The 21,561-nt window shown below is 45.6% G+C and overlaps 1 protein-coding gene across 3 annotated transcripts; it reads left to right on the top strand.

Annotated features, from left to right (window-relative positions):
• The first annotated feature begins 234 nt into the window (after window positions 1–234).
• LOC128309659 (centrosomin) lies at window positions 235–20,861 on the top strand. 3 transcript variants are annotated; one of them, XM_053046097.1, is made up of 7 exons: window positions 235–494; window positions 14,424–14,464; window positions 15,133–15,401; window positions 15,539–16,123; window positions 16,885–17,076; window positions 17,785–19,939; window positions 20,012–20,861. In XM_053046097.1, exons 1-7 carry the CDS (start codon window positions 403–405, stop codon window positions 20,302–20,304), a joined length of 3,627 nt encoding a protein of 1,208 aa, XP_052902057.1. In that variant the 5' UTR covers window positions 235–402; the 3' UTR covers window positions 20,305–20,861. The 3 variants fall into 3 exon arrangements, with proteins under 3 accessions (XP_052902057.1, XP_052902058.1, XP_052902059.1); XM_053046098.1 differs by having other exon boundaries at window positions 14,427–14,464; XM_053046099.1 differs by lacking the exon at window positions 235–494 and adding an exon at window positions 12,117–12,298.
• The last annotated feature ends 700 nt before the right edge of the window (window positions 20,862–21,561 follow it).

Genomic DNA, 21,561 nt, shown 5'->3' on the forward strand with positions numbered 1-21,561 from the left:
TGCGTAAATTAAGTTCAAAATATGACCAACGCTGTATATCTCGTACGCCCAGTATGCTAGCCACAACACAACAAAGCGCGAATGTCAAACAGATGCCGCTTTTTTGAAAAACAACGGCAAAACCCGCCATTATGCCTGCCAGCGCATTGTTGCTGTAATTTGTGTATTGTGTAAATGAAATTTCATTTTTGTGCCAAGTTTTGTTGAACGTATTGAAACCCAAATCTAGTGCAGTTCGTTTGTAAGTAGTGTTCGGTTAAAGGGTAGTGTTATTTTCGTATCGTTGTCAACCAGTGTTGAGGTGAACCTCTTCGCGCACAGAATCGGTAGCATCTCCGATCCGGTGGTAACGTCGCGGCCGAGTTTTCGCAGTTCGTTCACGGTTGATCCCTGACACAGAGGATGAGCTCCAGTGTACCGAAACTTAGCACCTCGCTTGATGAAAGTCAGCTCAGCCAGGTGCGGGAATGTTTAACCAGCTTCGCCGACCATACGTAAGTAAACATATGCGGGAATGTCCACTTTATTTCATACCATATGTGCTCCCTCTACAGAAGGCGATATGCCAACGGTTATGAGTAGTCAATACGTAATCGGAATTACAATAGCTATTCCAAGCGGTCTAGCATTTCATAGTTTGGAGAGACACGTTCGGATTTAATGTCGTGCTTGGCCAACAGCTGATCGCATCTTGCACAGTGCAGATACTCACTGGTGGGTTCCGACAAAAACCACGACAAACAGCACAGTGGCCAACAAAACAGGAAACAGGAAGCAACCGTTGACGACCAGGTGACACTATTCGAGTGAGATCTAACGATCGGTATCTGATGGGCACCACAATCCGGACAGCAGACGGGTTGTCCCCCGGGGCGCCAACTGCTGAGTGACGTTTGATAGAGAACCGATCGTTGCGATTCGATTGATGCTTGTGGCCTAGGTCGTCGCTCACGGTTCGATGGAACGTGTTCAGTTTCGTCCGTACTACTGCTGGTACCAATGGAACTATTGTGAGGATCACTTGCCCGAGATCCAAGTCGCACTCTCTGAAGTAACACTTCCGTTTCGGAAATTTCATCTTCACTGGAAGATGAATGGTTAAAATTCGCTTCCTCCTTCTTGCCACAGATTTGCGTGTCATTCGCATTCATTGCTTTTGTAGTAGAAGATTGCGTTGTTTCGTAACCGACCGTCTCCGAATGTTCGTTCTGCAGGTGCGCCAGTAACTGTGTTGTGTCCCCACGCTGGCAATCAAAGAGCAATCCACAATAGACACACTTCACTTTCAGGCTATTCATCTCTCTTCTTTGTCTACAATGTTGAAAGCGTACTGCCTATTGCTTATGTGCTTTTACACTGTTCAGCTCCTTCTTACATAGTAGGCTGTGAAATTGATTTGGAAAAATGGAACGTCTGCTTTGAATTGATCGGTTTTCTTACTCTATTTTTCTGTTTTATGTCTTGAATTCCTTATAAAATTTCTAACTAAATGCATTTCGTGTTCTTGCAAAGAATTAACAAAAAAATCTTCTTTGTTTTTTAGCTATACGCTTGCCAGCCACATGTTGAAAAAGTAGAAAAACTGAAAAAGACTAAAAAGAAAAACGTAGAAATAGGAAACATCTGTTGTGCAAAGGAAACACATTTGAAATACGAAGGAGAAGAATTTCCTGTTTCCTGCGAACTACCTGGAAATGGGCCACAACGCTCAGGATGATCCTTTTTTTCGACCTCTTAACGATTTTGCTTGCCATCTTCAGCGGTTTTGGGTGTGTATTGCTATCATATGCCTCACACGAATGCAGCCGGCATAAGGCGCTTCCGATTACCACGTGCGCTTCGATATGCTATCGGGTCACATCGCATCCAACCAGCCCATATGTTTGGTGGCTCTCGGTGCAGCATATCACCAGGAACAACAGATTTCAATTTCTCCATCACAGTAGTCCACTACCCGTGGCGATGTGTTTTGAACAGCGCTGCTGCATTGGTATGTGTGTGCCCTCGTCCCTTGCTCTCCCTTTGCACGCTCGATCACATCTGTTGCATTTGAACCGCGTCATTGCACGCACAGAGTGTGTTCAATGTGCCATGGCCCGAAAACGACACTCTCCCTGTGTACGCTGAGAGAGCACCCTTTTATGTTACGGGTTCGGCCTCCTGTGAACGGCCAGCACATCTTCGCACCGCATTAATGCTGTGAGCTGCGTTTTCCATCGTACAATGCGTAGAACATGAGCGGGCCATACATACAGCGTGTATGTCCGTTACACACAGGAACGTTTGCCACGTGGTAGTGGTAGTGTTTCACGTTATTTTAGGGAGCGTCGTCGGTTGCCTTCTTGTACGCGCGCAAACGTTTATCTATCCCGGTCATTCCAACACACGCAAAAGACACCAGGCCCTGTCACGACGACGATGCTGCTGCTGTGGGCCACTCTGCCTCGTGCATCGGTCGCCGCTTTTTAGTATTCACGTGAAATCTCGGAAGTACAGATCGCGGAGCGGAACACGCCGCGGTCCCGTTGAAGATATTACGCTTTTTACCCACGCGCACGCTTTCGCACATTCGATTCAATATTTGCCATTGCTCGGGCACAGTTTTAAAGTGTATTTCGGTTGCATTTATGATATTGTGTGGCGTACATTTAGTGCAGGATAGTTTTGTTCGTTTGCTGAGTTTTCTTCGGCGGCAGATTGATATTAATGGTATTTTGTCGGGTTAATTTGTTTAAGCAGCAATGAACGACAATAGCATTCATTGTTGTGTCCAATCAGGCGGAAACGTATGAAAACGCGGTGGTTTTGCGGTGGTGGTCCGTTCTGGTGGTGATGATGTGGTGTATGATTGTGAAATTAGATAACTTCCTCTGTTTGTGCGGTCTTTCGCTGCTTCTGCTACCCTTTCCGTGAGAGAAATATGTTCCATGCTTCTACCAATGCGTGACTGTGTGTGTCGGATGGTGTTTTTAAATCATGTTCAGTTTTTTCCATTAACATTTCTGTCGAATAAATATAAATGTGTTTATTGTTACCAGAAGCCAGAAACAAAACAAAGACAGCAAAAAATGTAACGTTATCAAAAATATGTTAATAAAGAAAGAGTAGCATTACTTTCTCTAAAACCCAACGCAACACAGACAAAATCTTCCTCCTGAAACCATGCTTATCCAATTGCGCTAGCGTGTTTATGTGTGTTAGTGATGGAATTAGTAGCAAACTGCTGATGAGCGGAAGAGTATGTTGAAATGGTGAAAGAAGGATGCTGGGTCGTGCACCGTATTGCTCTCGCCCTTTCGGATGATATTCTACTCTCAGCACAGCATACACCGACCATGCGCACTTGATGGTATCGGCTTCCCGGCCCACCCCACAACTGGGGCGCCACGCTGTGGCCGTTTTACCTTTTCCGAAGGCCCACGGCCTGGTGACAGTACACACGCGAAACTAATTAAAAAAGGTCTATATTATTTACGACGTCAAAGAACCCCAAACGTGCTCCGAGCTTAAAACGATTCTAAGTGATAGTTTAGTGCGACTTCTTAGTTTGTTATGTGCTAAATATGTTAAAACATTAAACAAAGAAGTTCAATGTTGATTAATAAAATAAAACCCACCAACATGACAATGTGACGCTGCCGAGCTCGGTGGAAATGGCATTGTAAACAAAACCGGGCACATTGGTTGGTGGTTTAACTTCGTGGGTATTTGCAGGATGAATGTGCAGTGCAAATATCTTTCTGCTGACGGGACGATGCCATACAAACAGAACGTGAACAAATAAATAGATAAATATTCTTTCAATTGTGCTGATTCGAACGAGTACCCCTTGGTCACCCAATAGATAAGTCCACTTATCTTAAGCTGCAAATCCATTAGACATCACCAGACGGCGGGTAATACTGCAGTGGTTTATTCGCCCAAATGCGCCGTAATTTGCATTTTGCCCGAGATAAAGATCAAGCAGAGGCAATTAACAGATCAACTGTGCCAGTGGTGTGTGCCGTGGTTTTCCGTTCGCATTGCTCTTCTTATCTTTGGGTGTTAGAAAAGTGCATCGATAAAAGTGAAAACGGTGCGCGCGTGCACCAATGTGATGTGGTGATGGTGCTGCTGTTTGCTATGTCCACGATCAGAGATCGGATCAGTGCAGTTAATGCAGGCAAGACAATTTCTAAAACCGTCTGGCACAACAAAATCGCATTGGTATCACAGCGCTGTTGGTGTTTATTGATGAGTCATCAGTGTGCGCGGCTGGTGTGTGGAACAGTTTGTTCGCCTGTCTTCCTCTACCTCAGCATCGGTCTACCCCGAACCCTCTGCTGTTGCTGCTGCAGCAATGCCGATGAAAATGGTTGCTTCTAATCCCAAATCGGTCGTGCGTGCCCGAAACGGCAACGGGAAATGCACCGTCGAGCAAGCGATTGCGGCTCACAAGAATAGGACGAACAAAACGTGCCTGAATGGCGCAGGAGATGAAGGCACGCTTTGCAGCAGGGAGTATCGTTCTGGTCGGTCAAGGTTTTCCTTCCTTTTGTTGGCAAATGTGGAGCAGTTTTGTGTTTGTGGAGCGAATGAGGTGGATGGATTTTTGGGGGACCGGGTGCGACCATAAAGCGATGACCCTCAGCGTGTGGAGATGCTGGGCGTTTTGGAACGTTTTCTATTTTTGGATTTTGATGAGCAGATATTTGCACATCAGGAGTTGTAAAATGGATTTTGGCAATGGAAATAAAAACCATTCTGACAACTCGGATTTATAAAGATATTTGATGAACAGACAAAGTTGTTTGTACAAAATTTGAGCTTAACTAAAACTTTGGTCTATTGGAGAAAAACTTCTATAAAGTTGATTAATGGACAAGATTTGTTCACAGCTTTGCTTAATATAAATGCTTAATACGTCTTCCAACTTTCTATCTTCCTTCTACTGTCCCGAGGGAGTTCTGGACTCTTTGTGCGGTGCATCGGGTTTCGTACGGCACGCGAAGCACTGAATCGTGGCAATTAATTTACCGTGTTTTAATTAGAACCTTCAAGACGAGAGCCGAGAGCTCCACAACACACACCATTCATTCGGGGGGGCTGTGACGGGGATGTATTGCTGCCGCCCAGTACGGCCCCCCTAAGATCATCTAACGATCATTCTCCTTTGCTTGCCTGCAGCACGGTGGTGTGTTACGTGTGCGGTCCCATTTCCATTTCCCATCGCATCTTCATTCACTGGTGACAGGAAAATGCATATCCAATGACAGCCTAGTGAGGGACACTAAGAAACCGCCGAAAGAACGGCCACAGTTTCCAGAAGCGGACAAGAAATAGAATGAAGCGATACATTGAGCGTTGGATCTCCAAATTTTCCTCGCGCACAACGGTTGGATTACGAACGGCCTCAACGAGTTCAAAAACCCGCATATTTCGCTTGAAACCTCGAACCCGAAACGAAAACGAAACACATCTCTCGACGGCGGAAAAGGATGTGTGTTTGATCGACAGTGTGGGGAAGCTTTTTTTTTTGAAAAATTTTTAAAAATAACAGTACCCTTCCGTCCTCCTGCCCGATGAGGGGTGGCCCATCATATTGTCGGTGTACGTGTTCTCGTCCACACGGCGGCCGTGCTTGGTTTCCTCTGCTCTCTTGATGTTGCCATCATAACGCCATCCGCAAGGGCGGTGATCTATTGTAACAGACGTGCCGTGTTGTGCTGCACGATCAAAGACGATGTGGGAGGAGCACATCGGGTGGTAACGGACGGATACATATGCTTCCTTTCTGGGTGCATCTTGCCCGTTTCGATGCCAATCAAAACAAACTATAAATTATAAGCAAAATACGTTGGATGGAGACGGTAGCAGATACATGGCGTTGTTGGTAGTAAAGATCACTTTTGGTTAGATTCATTCTAACCACTCTTGGCGAGTCGGAAAGAATTTCGATCAAATTGTCTCTAACGAAATACCCTCGGGAAAAGAATGAATTTCATAATAAGAGAAGTCTCACCCACGCGATGTCGCGGGTTCCGATCGTTAACCATCGCACAGCTGCGGTAATATTGCCACCAGCGAAACGGTCCATAAAATTTACTGTAAACATTAACGTATAAGCGCATGGAGAGATCATCCCTCACTGGGTATATTTATAGTATGCACGGTTTCAAAACAAAAGCCCGAAATGTTATCAAGGCTTCGGGAAGAATATATTACACCTAATATTCCAAACTACGAGTTAAATGCTTCTCCCCTCAAGGAAAAACGGGGATTGTTTTGGGAACACTATGTTTAGAACCCGGATCTCCAAGAATTCGGACAACTGTCCGCTTAAATCAAATTTTAACGTAAGTGTCTCGCTTACCATCCCATACCATAAATTTGTACGATGCACTTAACATCTCTTTGCCCTCCACAATGTTTGTTGCATCGTCGATCGGTTGGTCTAACTCTCGAAGTTTCGTATTCCCCCATCGAATCTGGCAACAGGCTCTAAGACGAATACGTAAAAGTAAAACCTCATCTCATCGACCATCTCTCCTGCAAATGCGCATCACTGGAATTTAGTGGGATTTGTTGCCTACCAGCCGATAATAGCGTATTAGTGTATCCCAATCTAATCTCGTCAGATTCCGCTTCCCGATGACGTTGGCGGAATCTAAAAAATCTCTCTAAAGCTATCCGCTGAATGAGCTGTTTATTGCATTTTTCCAACACCGCGTTTTTACGGCTTTTTGGTACACACGAAACGACTCCGCCCTACGTTTCTATGGGCCACGGTGTGTTCTGTGTCCCGCGGATGCGATGTGCTGTGTGCGAGATGTGTCTAAATTTAAATCACAACTTCTCCTGTGCGGTGTGTAGAGTATTTCGTCCATCCATCCATCCATATTATCCGCACCGTGCGTAACCGTTCGTGGTGCGTGTGGCGCGGTATCTTTTTACCAAACGTCCACGACCTCACCTAGCATTGCGACGTAGCTTAGGTGCCGGTGTTGTCTTCTTCTTCCTGCGACAGTGGCTCCACCGATCGCGACAACTCGTTGGTCGCGTTGGTCAGAAATTACCTTCCGTAAATGTGGACGTCTTCTTGAAGTTGCCAAGATCTTCGCCTAGGCGGTGTCTCGTGTAGCACACGTTTTTGTCGTTTGAAGTACCATGCCTCAACGCATCCATTGGGAATAGACATCCTCAAAGCGGGCATTCCGACACACGAAACAGTCGGGTGTCTTGGGCCGAGATCGCAAAAGATCGCGTGGAACACGTGTTGCGTAATCTATCATCTCGATTGGAACGATGCAAGCACGTGGGACACGCAGTACCGGACGCGACGGCGAATTGAATCGAAATCACTGGAACAACGACATCACGTTGCTGTAGCTACGGAACATTGGTGGTGTATTGCCGATCACCGATTGAATGCTAATTGTTCGCCTGGTAGTAGTATGCCCAATATTGTACGATCGTTCGGTGAAGCATGGTTAAATGCACACCCATCCTACGCATCATCCACGCCCACGTGGCCGACTTAGTTCCTCTTTGAACTATGTGGTCGTTCACGTTTGTCACTACGTTCTTCTGCACCAGGGCCGTTTGTTTTGTGCTCCAGAGACGTTAATTTTTGTGTAATTTCGATGTGACCTGTGTCGACCACGATCACGTCTCATATAGGGGAGACAACTAGTATGCAAAACAGTGTTGGAGGCATTAGGGTTGAGAGACGAAATTGACGGAAAACATTATTCTCTTCCCCACGTATTTTAACACCCTTCCAGTCAATTTGAATTATACATTTCATGCTAATTAGTCCACAATAGTGTGCCGCTCATTTCGCACACACGCGCGATCACCTTCAGCGTGATCTCAATTGAGTGTTTTAATGTGTACAATATTTATTTTTTTCAAAACGAACCATAAACAACTCTACCAAAAGGCAATGTTCTTTTTTTCGTCTAGAATAAAAAGGAAAAACACAGCGAACCAAATCCGAGGAAACGTGTAAGATAAATGGTGCCAAAAACTCTTGCAGAAGCTACTAAATCCGGCTGCGCCAGCGAAGAAATAGTTTGAACTAACCGTTTCAAAGTTCTCACGACACCGTGTCGCCAGCCGCCCGTTTAAGCAATCGTTGTTGCGTCTCGTTTACGCGACGCAAGGTGCAATTGTGTGTGGCTGGTATGCGGTTTGCGGTGACCGTTTGCTGTTGTTGGGTTCGGTAGACTAAAAGTCAAGTATCTTTTAGTACAAATGTGTGTGTGTGTGTTTCGTGCATCCCTTCGGCATTCCTCCGCCGTGTTCCGCGCGCCAATCGATCTTTGTCGGACAAATGATTGTAAACACGCAGTGGATGGCGTAGTTTGTTGTTTGTTGTGCATGTCTGGGGATGGTCAAAGCGAATGTACGATTTTCAATAAATTGCATTTTGTTTACTACCGAACTCAGTTCCACTGACGAGACAAAGTAACTTAGTGTCTAGACACATGTTTCGAGCTTCTTGTTACCGGTGGCGACTGCTGAAGTCTTGCGATTTTGGGTAAAGTTCCACTTCCTCCATAGTTGGTGTTGATGCATTAATGTAAAACACCAATTTGTTTACATTATCCTGCTGTACTCATTGAAGTCTTTGTGCGCAAAACATCAACAGTATAAAGAACATCAATTCATGTGAAATCAATTTCAATCAAATAAATGGAAAACCAATGTTGGGATGTAATCCAATTCAATGCGCGACATTATTCTCCTTTTTGGCAGACATCGGGAACTGCATTGGTTTGATTTTCTCATTCAGCTACTCTATTTTTAGGACCATTGAATTGCCGCCCATAACCTTCACAGCGTCACTACTCGATCGATCGTCCAAAGGCCACATAACAACAAGTCTCCGGTCAGCTGCATAACTCAAGCGCGATCAATAGTCCCATCCGTGCAAAGGTCAAATATGGGTGGTGTGTGTGATTTTGATGCTGGATTAGGATGGTACATTGGTATGGATTAGCTGTACGCTGCTCGCAAATCAATTTACCCTAATGCCCTTCGTGCCGCTCTCGTGTGATGTTCGAGACAGATACAAATCCTCTGAATTTAAGGCTAAATACGTTTACAAAAATACTGTCACTAGCCACTCCGGTCGCAGTCTAAGGAGTTTACTTGGAGGGACGAAAACACAAAAATACCCTTTTGAAGCCAACCGCAACAGCACGAAACATACTGGCGGGTTACCATGGCTTTGGCGCATAGTGTAAACAAATTCCACCGCACCGAACCTACTGCGAAGCCGCAGGACCTTCTAGTCGGCTTCCAAGGAGAAACCATTCGCGGACAATGGGAACACTCTGTGTCGATGTGGTCCGAAAGTTCTGTTTAATACAGGTAACTCACAGTACGGAGCGATTGAGAGACCTCCTACGGTGGAGCGTACAATAGTGACCCAGTTCTAACGCACCACAGGACTTGCAGTAAAGGGCAAACTGATGGTGAGTTGCTTGTTTAGTACACCACAACACACGCCTGCTTGCTTGTGTGTCTACCTTTCGGATGGCAGTAGTAGTGCTACTGGTGACGGTAAAGACACGTCCGGATTGTCGTCGTCGAACTCTGTTGTACTGTCGGTACCACCTTCATTGCATTGCTGTGCTCGGTCGGGTACCCGGTCCAATGTTCAATCAACACACAGAGGTGCAATCGCAAGGGAACCGCGTACACGCATTGGGTCGAAGAAAACATTCAACCGAAAATAAACGTCTCACACTGTAAACTGTGTATATACGACGGGAGCGGTTCGGTGTAGATGTACCAACAAAGTTCCGACATCATAACAAAGTAAAGGTACGTGGGAGTGTACAACTGGGCGGATGTCTGAAGGTTTCGATTTAGTATAGTAAGCAAAAAGAAAAGAAATTCTTCTTTATTTAATGTCGGAGATATTATTTGATTATCAGCCTTAGTCTTAGCGTGAACGTGTCCCCAGCATAGTCTGTTTGGAAAACGTGAAAAACAGCATGGATTTTGAGAGTGGAGGCGGCGAGTGTTTACATAAGGAAACTCCCATTCGTCATCATCATCCATTTCGTCCGCATGGGGAAACTTCTCACTCACCTCCCGCTTCAACCGGAAGCATCAGAAGGTCGGAAAAGGTAGCGGGATTGATTGCCCAACCAATTCGTGGTGTGCACGATGTGGTGCGCGTGTGTTGAAAGATGCAACTGTAAAATACATCATTATTCGCCGTTGTTGTGTTGTTTTATAAAGTTTCATAATGGCAGACAGTTGAAAGCAGGGGGTTATGTTTCGTGGTGTAGCTAATTGATCGATTTTAAGCGACTGCCGTGTGTGTGTGTAAACAAATGTTTCTGTCTGCCAGCAGCACATCAGCAAGGGATTTCCCTTTGGCCTCATTTTTACCACTATTTTCGAGCGAAATAGCACCGGACACTACGCCGCGATACGTCACAGTACGCATTGGTCTTTGGACATTGTTTCAACAATGACTTCACGAGAAGGATGAACTGATTGTTCATGAGCGGGCAGGCCTTGACTCTACACTGGACCCGTTCCCCGCCGTGTAATGGGGGTTTGGGAATTTGTTCTGGTACAACATCATCAACAGAGTTCATCACTGCATAACTTGGAGAAATATGGTTTGCTTCTGCTTGTTGCTCACATATGCGGGAAAAAGTGTTATCCGATGAAATCATCACGGCTCGTGCTCGTACGATCAGCGTTGACTAACGCCCGAGGCAGCTGATTTGTTGATTTGCGTCTGGTTCTGTTTTGATTTGTACGGAACGGCTGTATTTCTTACTAGTAAATGCAAAACATGACCATGGCGCTGATGTTGAGAAAGCAAAGCCAACAACGCGACGTTGGTCGTAGAGGAGAGACCTCGTCTTTGCTACGTGCAAAACAAGGCACCTCTTTGACTTGTTTTACACGGGTTCGTTCTTTTTTTACCATTTTTGCTGTCTTCAATCATATTTATTGTACGATGTTGTGGTTATATTTGCCGGTATTCGGTACGGTTGTGTATCGTTTCCGGCGCTAATGACAATTGATCCGCAGGAAATGTGTTAGACGATCTTCTCAATCGGGCCACAGCTTACAGGCGAAGGAAATGTACTAATCCATTTCAATCTGCCATCATTTTAATGTAAACTATCCGGAGAAAAGTTGATGACCGTCATATGTTGTTGTTGCGGGAAAAATCATCGGCTTTGTATACATGAATGCTCCTGATTTTCCCAACATTTTCCGACTAAATTTGTGTTTAGCCTATAATTATATTAATTATGCAATTTTATTCCAAAACGTATATCTACAACTACAGCTAGCATGGGGACCATGGAGTACCTATAGAAACTTGCCTCTTCCATCCTCTACATCGATTTTTCGGGTAGCATTTATCATAATGAAAAATAAACACCACTTGGTCCGCTGATCTCATTAGGCCACGTGCTTCGTTAAGCAAATAATTATCACCACCAGGCGCCTCCACCACACAAGTGTACCAACTGACGTTAGATCAACGATCGCGATATATTCGGATCGACCTGCATGGTATTGATTAGTGGCTTTGCGGGTGTTAAATTTTAACGATGTGTTCTATTTTTAGTTGTCGAAAACATGCCGTTTGTATAAATGAAAAGTGTGCCGGTGTGTGTGTATGTGATCGTGTTAAAAAATAATGCATAAATTGTTGAAGTTAAAAAAATGAACGATGTGTTTCAGCGGTACCAGCATCCCGCAGCTATTCCGTCCAGTTACATTCGCCCAGGATGGTGTCCAAAATGATCGTTAAAACCCCGGTGGGATAACCTATTGGGGGGTTAGTGTTGTAGTGCGTCGGAGTGTTTAGGTGAAAAGCTCCACAGGCAAATCCGCAGACAGTCCATTATCGCTCTCCGGTGATCTGGTTGGGTTAGTGTGTAAGCAATAGCAGCTCCACGAGAGCCCGGGGTTTTCTGTTCTTCCGCCAAATGCTTACACTTTCCGTACCGGCCAACAGATCTGGCACACACTTTTGAATAAAGTGGTGTTGCTGGGCGTGGGAGGGGAAAACCACATCCGAAAGGAACCAATTTTTATGTGCCAAAGAATAGTGACCAGAAACCAAAAAAATAGAGTGCTTCCGAACGCGCTGGGAAGCAAACAAAAAAAAATAACATACGGGATTTGGACGATCGGTGGGAAAAACACGCAGTGGTGTAGCAGCGACAGCAGCAAACAATATCATGTCTGGAATCTTCAAATACACACCCAATCGGACGGCAGCGTCTACGCCGAATCGGCGATCGGCATTCGGCACCGGATTCGGGTAAGAGCAAAAGTGGTCCAATGAAAACTGAGTGATGCGTTGTGGGTGCGTAGCGCAAAAGTTAAAAATGTTCCGCCCCGGGGGCCGTTGAAATCGAAGTGATCCTCCCAACATCCCGGGCGGCAATTCATTCGAGTGTGCATGTGGTACAAATGTGGAACGAGAGTAATGGGCTAATGGAGAGCATGTGGTACACCCTCAAAGTGGGTTTTATGCAATACACTTCAGAGGTAAAGGGAGAATTCAAACTGACGAATGGAGAGAAAACCCCCAAACATTGTTGCTCAAGCTGCTGTAGTGAGCCGTAACTGATAAGCGTTAAGTAACATAAAAGATTTTGAAGAATTTTGAGAAATCCTTGGACTTATTACTAGGCCCAACCGCTGCTATTATCGTTAATGGGAGAAGCGTGTTTAGGGTAAATAAATCCCTCCCTAATAGACCAGATCGTCACGGAAACAGAATTTAACACTAACGCAATCCTAATGGAAGAGTAGGGGTCACTTAAATCGCACTGAAGTGAGTCACGTTCCGAATGGTTTTACGAAATGTTTCTCAAGTTTTACATGCCTATACATACCTTCAATATATGTGGCAATCACGTCAAACAACATCATTTTTATCACATGTAAATACGAACAACACACGCACTGTTTGACTAGGAATTATTGATTTCAGAGCACCCGATACAGAACTCAAATACGAAGGGATATATTCGTTCTTATCTTGCTAAAAAAAAAACACATGGTAATTCTCAGGGATTTTGGGGTTTGTAACGTCGAGAATCTCTGAAATCAAATAGTGAGTGTGCGAGGACACAAAGACTCACCGTCTTTTGGTCTACGAACGTACCAATGCTTGGCTATTCTGAACCCTCTGGACCATGCACAAGCCGCTGAAAAAGAGGTTAATAATTGACTCAATTGAACGCCGCGTTGTGTGCAGCGGTTGATGAAATCATATTCTCAAATGATGAATGTACGATTCTACCATCCTCAGCAAAAGATGCTTCAGTGCATGAAAATAGCAAAGCCAAAGAACTTTGGTCTGCTTCCGTTTCACCGGCGACACCAGTGTCCCTCCCCCACGAGAGCGAATGGTTAGTGCCAAACTAACCGCAGCCGACAAAAGTCTCACAGTGCGACATTGAAAAAGATCAACGCCCTGGGCGTAATCAACCTGCTTTTTAATGCACCGAGTGTGGGTATTTTGCACGATGCAGCCTAATGAATATGGCCCCGCCGAACAGACACGGAAGCGAGACAACACTGCACAATTAGAACGTACTTTTTGGCGCAGCCTGACCCAGTCAGCAGCAGAGGCAGCAAATTGACGCGAAAAAATGTTCAGATCATTTTATTTGGGTTCAAGAGTAGAACGCGTAAAGCACACACATGAGATCACATTTCAATTCCGGTCGACATCATCATTTATCTAATCTATCTCCGAGAGAGACCCGAGTAGAATGATTATACTCAGCAGCGCAACCACAAAACATTCGGATGATAAGTGCTATAAAGTGATGCAATTTCGTACTTAAAACACCACCCACCCAGTCATCCAGTCGGTCGGTCATGAGAGTCGGCCTAGTACGAATGGGTGGGTGTGGGTGTGACTGTTTGTGTGTGTGTAGGCCAATCAACCGTGGGGCACGATTCCCCAAATTCTTTTCAGAAGGAATATCGTTTGATCATCTCCTCCCTTGAATGATCGTACTTTGCTTCGACTCGATCTAAACAATCATTTATAGCCGGCAAAAGATGATGATGCTGTTGCAGCAGCACATCAACACGGCGGCATTCACCCACGGGTTACAATCAAGACGAATGGTCCACATCAATCAGACCATAAAAGAGAGGCAATATTTACTGCGACCTGTGGGCAGGAACAATCGATTTGATTTAAATTGTGATCTTTAGCGCGTAAATCTCATGTTGTGTCCCCAATTCGGTGAGTTATGGTGTGTAGGAGAGAGCGTTTAAGCAGCATAGACGGGGAAGAAATGTTGTAACGAAAAGAGATTGTTTATATCTAATTTTTCAAACGTATCATTATTAATTAAAGGATTCGATAGATCGAGATTTTTCTTGATTTAATTGTATCTCTTTCATATTTCTCTTTACAGAAGTCCCGGTGTACATCAGGATGCTACCATGGATAACTCGTGTAAGTATATGAGAGTATGAGTCTTGAGTTTAGAATTTAAGTTCAACAACAAGGATGGGTATTGCAAGAAGATTTCAGACTTCCAGAACCAGTCAAATTGAATAGTGAAGAAAAAGGACATATATTAATATATCCACAACTGAGTAGCTGAACTCCTAAATAATATGGAACTTCCTAGAACTAGCAAGGAATGTCAATTTAACGCAGTAGGCTGTGAAACCCAACAAACTAGCCACACTATACTGAAGTAACTGACAGGTTGATCAAAGCAGGTTTATTCTTGTACCGATAGTTAATCCGACTCGTCCAGTGCTTGCAATTCTCGCTCGATTAAACAGTTAAGATAATTAGTATTGGAAAAGAAAAGACAATCGACATTAGCGAAGAACATTCCTTAGATTCCATTGAAAGTGCATCAAAAATGGAAGGAGTGAAACGAAAATTGTGTTGGAGCGATAATGAAAATGTTACGCCGACTGATCAGCAAAGAGAAGAAAAACAAACCATCATGTCCAGTGGTTATTCGCATAAATCGTCCTCAACTGTACACATACACCGTCCATTCGAAACTTCGTCCGGTACTTCAGCGAGTTTCGCAACACCATGCGCCTAGTAATGCGAACCTTCCCGGTGCGATTGTATAATTTGTGTACATCTTTCGTTTACAGATGCGATGGGATTTCGTTCTCCGTCGATAAATGCCCTCGCCGGTCACGGTTCGCCCGTTCAGGTGCGATCGTTGCGCGACAATGAGGAGGAAATTTCGACGCTGCGCAAAGAAAACTTCAATCTGAAGCTACGCATTTACTTCCTCGAGCAGAAGGCAGGCATCTGCACGGACAGTGACACTCCCATACTGGGTGTGACCAGCTCATCATCCACGACGACGAACACGTCATGCGATGGCAATTATTTGAAGCAGAACATTGATCTTAAGGTACGTATCCAGCCATCCCTCAGAATTATGGGGCAATTTTCCACGGATCAGTTAGCACGCGCAAGGCAAGGCGGTCATAAACTGTACGACGATTTCCTACGGTAGTCAATGATGTTAACGCACGATTAAACTTGCAGGTCGAGGTAGAATCATTACGACAGGACCTCCAGAACAAGCATGACCTGCTCTGTCAAGCGGCTAAGGCGATGGAAGTGCTGGAGGAAAGCCACAAGAAGGCGGAGGAGAAACACCGGGAGATGGTGAACGATTTGAACAACCGGATCGAGATGCACCAACTGGAAATAAAGTCGCTGGAAAAGATGGCGAGCGAATTGCAGCACCAGCATCGCGAACTGCTCCTGTCGACCAGCCGAGCGGGCCTCGAAGATGGGGCGATCGGTCACGCGCACGGTGACGACACCACGACCGGCAAAGGTTCGATACGCGATAATGTTGGTGAGAGCTTGCTAGACTTCCTCGATACGGTGCAGCAACACAGTGAGCTGAGTGTGCAGGAGAAGCTAAAGCTGCTCGAAATGGACAACGCGGTACGGCAGTGCCAGGAACGGAACGAAGAACTGAGCCGCCAGGTGGAACAGCTGCAAACCGTGATCGACGAAAAGACAGCCAAGATAAGTCAGCTAGAGGTGGAGCTGGGTGAGTTGCGGTTTGAAAATGCGGAACTGCGCGAAGAATCTGAGAAACCGCAATCTAACGTTGAGGTGAGTTCTAGATGGAAGTGTTAAAGACGGTAATTTACATGTTTAAGGGATGGGTTTCTCTGAATGCATCCGTTCTTTTCTATGAATTACTCTGCTTAAGGAATCGTTTCATACAATAACTGGCAGCGAATGCTTATTAAAAAATCGAAACGATCGCACGATGATGCTCATGATCGGTAAGGAAATGACTGAAGCCACACTCAAATATTTCCAACTGCAGCAGCAAGAGTGTTTTACGGTGGAGAAGTCTGTTGATGTAGCACAATCTTTCACAACCGACGATACTACGGCAATTGAGCAGAACAATCTGCCAAACGTTTGCTTCCCTTGTGAGGAACTCCAGAGCTACAGTGCCGAAAGGGGCAAAAGATACAGCAACTCCCCAATGGCCCAGCTCATGTGCCGTCGCGTTATCAACGAATGGGTGAATCAATATTTTATTGTTGAATCACGGCCCACGGGTGATGAGTACCGAGCAAATTGCTGGAATGAAATCAATCATGAGCAACAGGAATATTGGCCCACCAGTCCCGTACAGTGGTGTTTGCAAAAGCTAAAACTGGCGAGCAACGTTGTAACGCCCAGCTTCTGATTCGCGACGCTTTTTCGCAACAAAATGAATTTTATCTATTCCAAATCTAAATTTGCTCATGAAATAACTAAATTTATCTGTGGTTCAATAAAGGTCAGGTTGAGGTATGTTTATTTCCTTGGCAAAATGTTTTAATGTTTTGTGTATGTGTTGTTCAAATTGTTTACAGATCGACCGACTTAAGCAGCAAAACTTTGACGTTCGTTCCGAGCTGGCCGAGAAGCTGTGCGTCCTGGATGATACGGAAGCCAAACTGAGGGAGAAAACGCTCGAATGCACCAAGTCGTGCAAAATGGTTGAGAAGCTTATCAAAACAATAACCGAGCAGGATAAGGAGCTGGAAAAGTTAAAGCGAAATTCGGTAAGATGATTGCATCTGATTCTTAAAATATTTTTTTATTTTATTCTATGTTAATTCTTTCCTTCCTTATCGCCGGTTAAATGGTATACCGTAAAGCCGGTAGAATTGAATGGTCGTGAACTGAGTCGGAAGGTATTTTATCATTTTTATTTCATTTATTTCTGCAGCACCATTACTTTAATGCCCTTTTTTGTACATACTTTGCATAAAACAACAAACTGCAGCCAAGCGTTCGTGGTGGAAAACCTAGTCCAAACACAATTAGTACAAGTCGCCGTTAAATCATCTTGCCATACAGAGCTCTCTGGAACCTTTTTAACTCGGGGTTCCCCACCCCGTTCAGATGTCCTCCTAATTATTCTTCCTGCATCTATTCGTTTAAATTGTTTTGCTTATATTATGGAGTTTAAAATTGTTTTAAACATGCTTAATCAAATCATCCACTGTGAGTAATATTTCTTTATATGAAAATTGTCATATCTTGGTGACGGAACGGGGAAATCAAAAGGTCTGTAAAATATCGACCCAGCACACGATGATTTAACACCACTTTCGCATACGTTACACGACCGCCCATCATCCCTTTTGCACCATCAAACAGTTCACGGTTTTGTGTGTTATAATATAATATATGTGATTGTTTGTTGACATTATGATTTCTCCCCTTATTCTAATGAAACGCCTTTGCTTTGTTTCTCTCCCCTTTAGAACATATCACTTGCGTCCGAGCACGGTACAGTGGGCGGTAGTTTGCCAGTGGTGGCCGAAATCGTGGACCAAGACCGTAAGCCGGTCAGCCAGACAGAGTACGATGCGTTGGTGCAACGGGCCAAGCTCCTGCAGCAGAAGAACGACACGCTCATACACAAGCTGTGCGGCACTGGCGATCATCGTAACGATCGCAACACCATCATCAAGCAGCTGAACGATGAGCTCATCAAGGCGCGGGAAGAGACCGAAAGGGCGCAAAAATCGCGCAAGGAGTATGCGGAGATGTGTGCCATATTGACGCATCGTTTAGAGGAGTTGGCCGGATTTCTCGACACGTTGCTCAGGAACAAGGAACTGATCGGTTCACTGTCGACGGACAGCCGCAAAGCGATGCGCAATGCGGTGGATCGAAGTTTGGACCTTTCGCGCAGCCTTAACATGTCCATCTCGGTGACCGGTTTGTCGCTGATTGGCAATAACAGTCTAGCGCAACTTAGCTGTCTGTCCGGGTATTTGGATCATTCGATCGGAGATGTTGGAGGGCCCGGTCCGAGTGGTAGCGATGATGCCGAAGAATACGACAAAGAAAACCGAATGACCAACGTTAAGGGACAAACAATTAACAGCCACAGCACGTTCGGTGGGATGAATCAAACAAAGCAAATGATTGAGACGTTGCGGGCAGAGAACAAGGCTCTGCGGGGTGAATTGATGGAACATCAGCAGCAGCAGCAGCAACGACCTCGGCGTCGTGAAAGCAAGGAGCGCAAATCCGTACATGTCGGGGAGATTTACTCCGACTCGGAAACTTGGTCCGAACCCGATCGGGGTGTGTCGAAGGCACGCATCGGTCTAGAGGACAGCACGGCGCTGAGTCAGAAGAACTCGTCTACTGGCCCAGCTGCCACAATCAACACATCCGCATCCGGTGCGCTGGAGCTCAGTTCTACCTCCGACAATGAGCCATTAGCGTTGTCCGGTATTTCCGGAGCAGGTGGTTTCAGTGCGCAACAACGTAAAGCGTTTTCAACAGCCGAAATTAAACAACTGCAGGATATGGTATCTTCGCTCAATAGAGATCTACAGGACAAAAACGGAACCATACTCAACATCCAGAGCCGGCTAGTAGATCTGGACAGTGAACTGCAGCGCGAACGGATGCGATTGGCGAACGTTCAATCCGAGGTGAACGGTAGCCGACAGCTGTCCGAACAGTGGGAACGAGAGGCGAAAGAGTCGAGAGAAAAGGCTGAACGAGCGGCGGAACGGTTGGTCGTGCTGGAGAGTGACATCCGGCAGCGCGATACACTGATCGAAAAACTGCGAAAGGAGCGCGAACAGGCGGCCGTAGATTTGCGTGTTGCGGTCATGAAGCTCGAAACGATGCACACCGAGTACGGTGAGCTACAGCAACGGCACAAGCGTGAACTCGACGCAATACTCGCGAAGGAGCAGCAACAGCTGGACGAACTTCGCCACAGCTTAACCGAATCATTCCGCAACGAGTTGCAGCTGAAGCAGCAGTCGTTTGACACAGCGCTGGCACAAAATTACATCTCCAAAAACATCCACCAGGAGAAGGTGCGAGAGCTGGACGAGCTACACTATCGGCTGGAGGATGCGCACAATGACATATCGACGATGGCACAGGCGGAGGAGACACTCCGGAAGCAGCTGGCCGATTGCGAGCGTAATGTGCTGGCGATGAAGAAGAGTCTAGATGATGCAACGCTCCAAGCGTCCAAGGCGGCGGTCGAACGTACCAAGGCGCTCAATGAGAAGCGTCAGCTCGAGAGCGAACTTGGACTGGTGCGGGATGAGGTCAAGCAGCTGAAGGTGGAAAAGAACGAGCTAAACGAGCAGCTGCAAGCGATCGTGCGGTTGAAACAGAACACGCGTAGTCCACGCACACAGGACGCCGGTGGGCACCTGTCGACGTCGGGCACCGACGATGAACCGACTGGACGAAGGCAACTGGAGAACTCCTCACCCGATCTCGGCATTGAGAGTGATCCTGGTCGCCTGTCGAACGTGGAGCTAGTGCACGGAGGAGAGATTAAGTTTGCCACCTCGCCACAACAGCGTCCCCTGCTCAAAACCCTGGAACTGACGAAATCGATGTCAAATCTGCTCTTGAATCCGGCCCAGGACGGTACGTTGGAATCGAATCGATATGTCCCATTGGGATCGATTGACTAATTTCCATTTTCTTCTCTCTTTTCAGTCAAACTAGAGGACGGAGAATCGTCGTCGAAGGGTGGCGAACAGGAACAGGGCGAAGCAACAACGATTGTAAAGCACGACTGTGCCAAAATCGAGGTGGACTATCGGGATCTGGTGCGTCGGTACAACAAAACGCGCCAATGTCTGGCGGTGGCCTACGACAAGATTAAATCGTCCAACAAGGTTAAGAAGCAGCTCGAGGTAGACTTGAAGCAGCAGATTCACAAGACGCACGCCGTGCTGAAGACGGTGCACCGTAACATGGACGCTAGCGATGGTAGCAACGACAAGTAAAACGCGGTCGATTTCTGCACCCCTGTCGCGTGAAGAAGCACCCCATAACACCAATACTTACAACGTTTTGAAGAGTTTTAATCAATTTTGTATATATAGGAAACGCGGAGAATGAAGGGATGGGACGTTTTACATGAGTGATGGATGGTGGTGTAATTAAAAGAAAACTGTGTACGTGACAAGGAAACTGTTCCATATTCCATTTCGACGTCATGATGCAGCTGGTTTGAATTCAGTCCAGATGCTGTGTACATTTTTACTTGAGCAGGAATCCCACACGTGCTGTGTAAATATGATATGGTGGCGGGTGCATGAATTTTACAAAAGAAAGTGTTGCAAGGAATTACCAATGAGATTAGAGAGAAAGAGCGAAGGATTGTGAACCCTGTAGCAATAGAAAGCGTTTGTACTGATGAATAGTAGCGATGGACAGAAGAATGTGAGACTAATTTATTTGTGAGCTGTTAACTGATAGTAGGTGTTGGTGTGCAGATTGGAAGAGGACTGGGAGTAGAGAGCAGAAAACAAATGTGAAAATAAACCCAATACTGTTTGATAAGAGAAGATTGGGTAGCGTGTTTTCGTAGTTCCAGTGCCGGGCTCCATACCCGTCTCAGAAAGAAAGAATGATATTCCCCATCATCTTGAGAAGAATCTAAAAATGGTTTCAACCATTACATGTGGCCGATTGTTGTCGAATAGTGATCGCAGCCATTGTCCTAAGTAGTGGCGGAAAAATCCGCTTGGAGGCCCAGGGCGGAATTATAAATGGGGCCTCTAATTTAAAAAACGATGAATTTGGGGGGCATTGATGCCCTTGATCCGCCATTGATCCCTTTTCTCAACTCAACCACAAAACCGAAGATCAAACTATTTATTCTATTAAATAAAGTTTTAATAAACACACAAAAACACTGTCCACAAAATGCTTCATATAAACACGTATGTACGTAAAAGCGTTTAGAAGGAAGCGTCGCCACCAGCAGAAGCAGATCGCGCCTCATAATTGCATGCGGTTTTATGCTGAGTATATAGTTTGCATGAATATACCGACGAGCTGAGCTGTGCCGGTGCCCGAAGGACGTGGACACCGCTCAGCACACGACGATACGGATGAAGAGCAGTACAATAGATGTTAATATCACATATCACATATACAGAGAGCAAAATGGAAAGAATTAATCACCGTTAGTGTTTAATGTCCACCTCACAAAAGCTAAAGGAGCCCACGATCATCGCAGTCGCCATTGCATATTA

This window comes from Anopheles moucheti, chromosome 2, assembly GCF_943734755.1.
Source record: "Anopheles moucheti chromosome 2, idAnoMoucSN_F20_07, whole genome shotgun sequence".
Classification (NCBI taxonomy): Eukaryota; Metazoa; Arthropoda; class Insecta; order Diptera; family Culicidae; genus Anopheles; species Anopheles moucheti.